Source organism: Haemorhous mexicanus, chromosome 9 (genome assembly GCF_027477595.1).
Source record: "Haemorhous mexicanus isolate bHaeMex1 chromosome 9, bHaeMex1.pri, whole genome shotgun sequence".
NCBI lineage: Eukaryota > Metazoa > Chordata > Aves > Passeriformes > Fringillidae > Haemorhous > Haemorhous mexicanus.
In genome coordinates, this window is record NC_082349.1 from 29,583,630 (window position 1) to 29,591,255 (window position 7,626).

Below are 7,626 nucleotides of genomic sequence, written 5' to 3' on the forward strand. Positions count from 1 at the left end.
CATAAAGGGGCGGCGGGCGCGGCCCCGGGAGCCGAGCGTGGGAGCCCCGCGCCCGCCCGCAGCCGCCGCCGAGCGCAGGTACCGGCCCGGGGGGACACGGGGACACCGCTGCCCGCCACCCGCCGCAGCCCCCCGGGCACGGCAGGGCCGGGGAGGCAGCCCCGCGGAGATCTTCCAAGGGAAAATTCCTCCTTTGGGGGAAGGGGAGGAATGGGGGGGGGGGGGGGGGGTTGGGGGAGGAAGTGGCAGCTTGAGTTTTCTGTTGAAAACATTCCCTTTGCAGTTTTTGTGGGTTTTTTTTTTACCCCCGCGAGGCTCCTCGGCTGCTGCCTGGAGATGCACGCGTGGGAGATGCTTCTGGCAGGGCAGCGGGGCGGTGGGAGCCGCGGCGGGGTGGGCTGGGGACGGCTCATCCCGCAGGACAACGGGATGGATGTTGGAGCCACTTCCTCAGTCAGTCCGCATTCCCAAACTGCCAGCATTCCCAAGCTCCCTGGAAAACAGCCGGTGCTGTGGGCCGGACACGAGTGGGCTGGCTGGCGTGTGGAGCCGGCCCGCAAGGCTCTGGGGATGCTGCAGCTCCCACGCACTGGTTCTAGAGCCAGCCCGGCCCGTCCTGCTCCCCCACTGCTGCCCGGGGTGCTCAGGTCTCCTGTGTGCCGCCTGTTGCTTTTCCTGCTGCCCTGGGACCGGGCTTGGATGACCTCAGCCGGGCTGAGAAGGCAGCTGGGGCAGAAAAGCCCTCCTCGATGATGCAGATTTGTTAAGAAAGCCCTAGCTAAGCTTTCCTTGCATTAGCCTTGCTCTTGAGCGGAGTGTGGAGGTGAAAAGTTCATGTGGGGCTAAGGAGCCCTTTGGAAGTCTGTTGCTGTGGTTTATTACCAGGAGTTTGGTGTTTTGAAGGGCTTCCTGGAGCAGGGCTAGCCTGAGCCGCTGTGTGTTCTCCCTGAGGAATGACAGGGAACCTCTGGAGATGGCAGCCAGCCCTGCGGCCGAGCTGTCTCCTGCTCCTCCCTGGCCTTGGGTGGGGAAGGGGGGTGCTGAAAAATGTGGGCACGCAGGAAAGGGCTCACACCTGGGGCTGTTTGTGATTCCCCCCTGCAGGAACCCCCTCGTCAGGACTGCAGCCATGGCCACCTCAGCGAGCTCCCACCTGAGCAAAGCCATCAAGCACATGTACATGAAGCTGCCGCAGGGAGAGAAGGTGCAGGCCATGTACATCTGGATCGATGGCACGGGGGAGCACCTCCGCTGCAAAACCCGCACGCTGGACCACGAGCCCAAGAGTCTGGAAGGTGAGAGGGCAGTTGCAGCACTCGTGGCTCCTCTCTGGGTAGAGGAAGGATGCCATTTCTCTCTTCCCGTGGCAGAAGGATGGTTTTTAGGGAGGACGTTCCACCTTGCTCCCTCCCAGTTACCTCTTTCCCCAGATACCGCAGGGGAACATTCCCAGCTCTCCAGATGTGGAGTTCCAGGGAGATGCCTGGGGCTGGGAGCACGTCCTTGGTGCTGTCCCTGCTGTGGAGTGGCTGCTGGCAGGGGCTGGGGGCTCTTGGCAGGGGCTGGGCTGCCCATTGACTCTTGAGTACTCGTTTTGGCCGGAAGTAGTTTGGCAGAAGAAAGTGCAGGGGAAAGAATGGAGCTATCCGGTGTAATTAAGAGCTTGTGTCCCTCAGAACAAACAGTCCCAGCTTACACAATAATAGCATTAGGATTTTCCCCAGGTTGCCATGGAGCTGGCTGGAGACAGTTATGAAATGAAAATACTGTGTGTGACTGAGCAGAATTATCTTTTTTCTTTCCTTTTTTTTTTTTTTTTTTTTTTTTAATCTTTTCCCCTCTCTCCTTTCCCCTTTTCCCTCTGAGGGAGTGGTTGGCACAGCTGCCTGGAAATCTTTGTGCTTCCCATCCTCCCTCTTTCCCCCTGGGATATGGAGGAGATAACATTGCTGGGGTGGAGTTCTGGGCATTGACCTGGAGGAGGGCAGTGCTCAGGATGGAGGGGTGGGCGAGGGGCACACTCCCCTTCCATGTGAGATTCCACCTCTCTATGATTTGCCTTCCCACCTTCTTAAGGCCTTGTAGTGTGATTGACATTATTCCATGGCTCCCCTCATTCCCACAGCTGGAAGAGCCCTCTCCCAGCTGAGGGGACCGGGTGCTTTGCTCATCCCTGTGGTTGTTGTGACATGGGAAATGTCCTCAGTGCTACTCTGTTCACTCAGGCTTGGCCAGCAGCCCAGCAACTTGTTATTTTCCAGGGTGGCCGGGGAATTGCACTCCTCTGATTTTTTTTTTTTTTTTGCTTGTTTTAGGGTTTTTTTGGTTGTTTTTTTTTTTCTCTTCCCCCATTTGGAACAAAATCAGCTGAGCTGGGACTAAACCTATTCTCTGTGAGCATCTTCACCTCTGCCTTCCTGGAGGGTGGCAGGGAGCCCATGGGTCACTGTGGCTGGTTCCTCTCTTTGCTCCAGATCTCCCTGAGTGGAATTTCGATGGCTCCAGCACCTACCAGTCCGAAGGCTCCAACAGTGACATGTACCTGCGACCTGCTGCCATGTTTCGCGACCCTTTCCGCAAGGACCCCAACAAACTCGTTCTCTGTGAGGTCTTCAAATACAACCGCCAGTCTGCAGGTGAATGAACAAGCCTTCTCCCTTCTCCTGGTGGAGGTGGTGTTCCTGGGAAGGGGAGTGGGAGACCTGCCCAAATGCTGTCTGTGCCCTTAGCATGACACAGAAAGAACGTGAAAGTAGAGGGCAAACGAAGTGCTGGTGATGGACAAAGGGCTGGGCTTGGGATTCTTCAACGCTGCTGGGACTCAAAGTGTAAAATCAGTGGAAGTGGGGAGTGGAGGTGGCATCGCTCATGAGCCTCGCGTCGCTTTTCCCTTCCAGAGTCAAATCTCCGGCACACCTGCAGGAGGATTATGGACATGGTGTCCAACCAGCACCCCTGGTTTGGGATGGAGCAGGAGTACACTCTCCTGGGGACAGATGGACATCCGTTTGGCTGGCCTTCCAATGGCTTCCCCGGACCCCAAGGTAATCTTTTGGGAGCCTGGACCAAGTCAGGAGTGTTTGAACTGAAATCTGTGTGGCACAGCTTCAGGCGAGTTGAGGGCTCCAAGGTGCTCCTAGAACCTAAGGTGGATGGTAGAAAGCGGATTATTGGCAAAAACCAACCACGAGATTAAATCTGTCACAGAAAGGCTGAGATGGGGATTGGTCCAAATTTGCTGCTGGGTTTGTTGGTCTGCAGGGGACTTAAACTCAGGGGCAGACTTAAACTTGGGGCGAACTTGCTCTCCGTCAGTGTTCTACCCTGCTAGTTCTTCCATGAAAAACACACCCTGGGGCTTTTTGAAGAGTTCTCTGTGCGTGCTGGGTCTTCACTGGATTGTCAGCTTTTCTCCCTGTGGAGGCTGATGTTGCCCTGTGCTGTTGCAGGTCCGTATTACTGCGGTGTGGGGGCAGACAAAGCCTATGGCAGGGACATTGTGGAGGCCCACTACCGAGCGTGCCTTTATGCCGGCGTCAAAATCGGAGGAACCAACGCAGAAGTGATGCCAGCCCAGGTAAATCATTCTAAGATGCTTCATGGAGTGAGAGAGCAGCAGGGAAGAACCCCAGGCAGGGGGAGCTGTGTCTGCCTGCTCTGAGCTGTGTGGCTGTGCCCAGCATCAGGGGGTGGGAGGTGTCTGTCTCCACCCCGCTGAGGCCCTGACGCCTCCTCCTTGCAGTGGGAGTTCCAGGTGGGACCATGCGAGGGGATTGAGATGGGCGATCACCTCTGGATCGCGCGCTTCATCCTGCACCGGGTGTGCGAGGACTTCGGGGTCGTGGTGTCCTTCGATCCCAAACCCATCCCTGGGAACTGGAACGGTGCTGGCTGCCACACCAACTTCAGCACCAAGAGCATGAGGGAAGAAGGAGGTCTCAAGTAAGCGTTTGGGTTGTTTACTGGGCAGCAGGATTTTGGATGACACGGGAGTTTGGTGCTTGGCATGACATCTGAGTCTTCTGGATAGGGTTTTTTTTTGGTCGTTTTGTTTTTGTGGTTTCTTTTTTTCTTAGTATGTATTTTTTCTTAGAATGACACATTCTCATCTTGATGCTTGGTGGGCAATTCAGCCAGCAGTACAGCTTCACCAGCACAGGATGCAGCTATCTCTAACAGCCTGTCCAGCTCCCAACCTCCCAGTGCTGGGAACAAACAAACAAACCAACTCATCACAGGGCTTTTTAAATGATATTTTTATAGACATGATGAAAGAGAAAGTCCATTTGCTTTGTCTGGGCAAGGCTGCCATGTTTTCTTAAGAGATGAACATCCTAAAAATGCAAACTGTGAGTTCCTGCACGTGACTGTTGTGCAGTCAGGGACACTGTGTCACTGGAGCTGTGTAGAGGGATCCATCCTGGCAGCTCTGGTTTTTTGCCTTAATCTTAGTGCTGCCCTGAGATAACGGGACTCTGTGAGCTTCATGAATAGAAATCCCTGTGTTGAGAGCTCTCCCCTCCAAAAGCAGGTGGAAGTGGGGAGTTTAAATGGTGGTGTCTCACAGATGACACTCCCTAGGGAGCCTGTAGGATTTGGCCACGAGGACTTTTCTGGGTCAGCAACAAGAGTGGAGAAAAGCCCCGTGTTGGGATCAACAGCCAAGCGGGCCGTGGGGCACAAGGCATCATCACAAAGTGCCTTGGGGACTCTGATTAATCTCGTTATCACTTTGACACGACAGTCCAGAGGCGTTCGGCCCCAGAGGCGCTCAGCTCGTCCCATCCCTCACTGTGCCACCCCCGTCCCTCCTCCCTCTCTCTGCAGGCACATCGAGGAGGCCATCGAGAAGCTGAGCAAGCGCCACCAGTACCACATCCGCGCCTACGACCCCAAGGGGGGGCTGGACAATGCCCGGCGCCTGACGGGCTTCCACGAGACCTCCAACATCAACGAGTTCTCGGCCGGCGTGGCCAACCGCGGCGCCAGCATCCGCATCCCGCGCAACGTGGGCCACGAGAAGAAGGGCTACTTCGAGGACCGCCGGCCCTCGGCCAACTGCGACCCCTACGCCGTGACGGAGGCGCTGGTCCGCACGTGTCTCCTCAACGAAACCGGGGACGAGCCTTTTGAGTACAAGAACTGAGCAGACTGCGCCCCGCCGCCGCCGCCGCCGCCTCCCCCCGCGCCCCTAAAGTTCCCTTCTAGCTGTAATCCCGAGGGTACAAGATAACATGTTTCGTGTCTCAGTAACTCTTGTTGTCTTGAGGTGGGGGAGGAGGGCAGGTTTAGTTTTATCCGTGTCTATTTGTCGTTGACTCTTCGGAAGAGGAAAGGAGGACGGGGTGTTAGAGAACTTTTAACCACTTGTTTTATTATTTTTGTCTAATTCATGTGTACGTCCGATGGGATCCGGTGGCTTCCGGGGACAGCCTGCACTCACAGAAAATGTGTAGGAGAGGAGAAAGCTTAAAACAGAGCCAGATTTGGGGGGCCAGCCCTGCTGCTGGCTCTCTGCAGACTGATGGCTGTCTGAGGTTGGTGCCTCTCTGTGGAGAAGGGAAGATGGGAGCTGTGGTGACGGGAGCTGTGCGTGTGCTCCTGCCTGTGCGGGGACGTGACGGGGACATCGTCGCCCTCCGGCCACTCTGAGGTTTCTGGGAATCTTCTGGCATTGAGGAGAACTCTGGGTTCTGTCACTGGAAGTCAACCCATCTCTGGCTCATAACACAGAGTGAAGTAGTATTTTTCTATTTAAATATAAAAACAGAAAAAAAAAATTATATATGAAAGTGTTTTTTTCTTGGAAGAGATGACGCTCCAACACCTCATCCAGCCGGAGCAGGCAGAGCTCTTGCGGATGCAGTCGGATGCAGGTGGGACTGAGGGTGAGCTCGGAGGGAGACTGGGATGAGATTTGTTCCAGCATGGAGTGGAGCTTGCAGGAGGGGGTTCCCAGAGCAGGAAGCCTGCAGAAGCATTTGTTACTGTAATTCAGGTGGCCGTGACACTCGGAGTGGGAGGAAGGTGTCCTGAACCAAGAGTTGACTGGTCAACAGCGTTCTGGACAGAGCTGTGGCTGTGTCACCTGTCCAGCAGGGCTAGCATGTCACTAAAGCAGGGCTTTGGATAAAGGTTAAAAAAAAAAAAAAAAAAAGAGAAAAAAAAAAAGGAGTTTTAGATTTTTTTTTTTCGTAATGTTCTTAGTTTCTCTGCCTGAATGGTTTTACAGAGACCGTTGATGCCACTGTTGTGTCCTGGCTCTCTTGGGCTGCCTGCCATCCAGCCAGGATGATGGGGGCTAGGAGAAGGGAAGGGAGAGGCCACCTGGCTCTCCCAGCCAGCCCTGGCACTCCCAGCTGCTGCTGGGGGGCTCAGACGTTCTGGGATTTTACACTTGGGTATCTTAGGTGGTGCCAGTTATATTCCATTGCATTTGGACTTCTTCCCAATAGGTTTCTTTTTTTTTTTTTTTTTTTTTTTGTAATAAAAAAAGAAAAAAAGAACAAAACCTTCAATCTGATCTCTGCCGCCTCTTTCTGTACGTGTGTTGTCTTCACCATTTGAAAGGATTTTGACTCTGAGAGTGGGTAGATTTGGCTTTTCATTTGTGGTTTTTTTTTGGGGGGGGGGTCGGGGGTCAGGGGTCTTTCAATCCATGTGTGCTGTCCAGAAAATGGGAATTTGTCAGCAGTGGTTGTTTCTGTGGTGAGGGATGGTCCAGCTCTGGCTTGAATGGGATTCTTTTGGGATGGGAAGGGGCCTGGGCTTGTGGGTGGCCATGGGGAGGGTTATGGGGTCACTGCAGATGTTTGTGCATTTCCCAGCCTCCTCCACCTCACAAGTTCTACAGAAATCCTACAGAAAACAAATCCCCAGCAAACTTAATTTAAAAGGGAGCTTTGTGGAAGAAGAACCTTTCCCATTCTCCCTAAGAAAGAAAAATGAGAGAGAAATGAGAAAATGCTGCTCATCCTCCTTTGGCACAAACCCAGTCATTCAGGAAAATAACCCAGGCAGTAGAAATGTGTCACTTTGCTCCTGTGGTGCCATTCCCCAGCTCCCCAGGAGGTGCTTCCATCAGGAGAGGATGCTTTAACCATTCCCACCTTTAAATCTGGATTAACTGCACCTGAGCCTCCTGCTGGGCTGATGAGGCCATTCCTGCCTTCAGGTTTTTTGTGGACCAACTGTTTTCCTGCATTGGAGGCAGCACCTTCCTCAGCACAGTCCCAAAATTACTCTGTCCCTGTGCCTGCTGTGACTGGAACAGAGGCAAAGTGAACACCTTTCCTTTCCTCCCCTCCTGACACAGCCACAAGGACTTGGGAGCTGGGGTGCTGCAGCCAAAACAAACCCAGGGGTAACTCAGGAGCCTGGAAATCTTCAAGTTTTGTTCTGATTTGGGCTCAGGAGCAAGGCAGCTGCTGTTTCTGATGCATTCCAAGAAAATGTTACAGAGGAAAGAACTGGATTTCACATGAAGTAAGAGAACTTTTCTAAAGGCATTGGCACAGAAGGAAGGAAGGACAAGACATGGTTTGGTTTTCTGTTTGTTTTTCTTAAAGATCCTGTGCTTCCAAACACTGTGAAATATTGAAGCTGAATCTCCCTCCAGACACCCTT

At 53.7% G+C, this 7,626-nt stretch overlaps 1 protein-coding gene across 1 annotated transcript in view; it reads left to right on the forward strand.

The window, feature by feature from the left end:
• Positions 1 to 5,253, forward strand: part of GLUL (glutamate-ammonia ligase) — a 9,490-nt gene extending 4,237 nt beyond the window's left edge. The window contains exons 2-7 of the mRNA XM_059854742.1: positions 1,105 to 1,295; positions 2,475 to 2,636; positions 2,898 to 3,044; positions 3,450 to 3,577; positions 3,743 to 3,942; positions 4,828 to 5,253. Coding sequence (XP_059710725.1) covers positions 1,130 to 1,295; positions 2,475 to 2,636; positions 2,898 to 3,044; positions 3,450 to 3,577; positions 3,743 to 3,942; positions 4,828 to 5,146 — 1,122 coding nt within the window. The 5' untranslated portion in view covers positions 1,105 to 1,129 and the 3' untranslated portion in view covers positions 5,147 to 5,253. The remainder of the gene's footprint in view (positions 1 to 1,104; positions 1,296 to 2,474; positions 2,637 to 2,897; positions 3,045 to 3,449; positions 3,578 to 3,742; positions 3,943 to 4,827) is intronic.
• Positions 5,254 to 7,626: the final 2,373 nt, after the last annotated feature.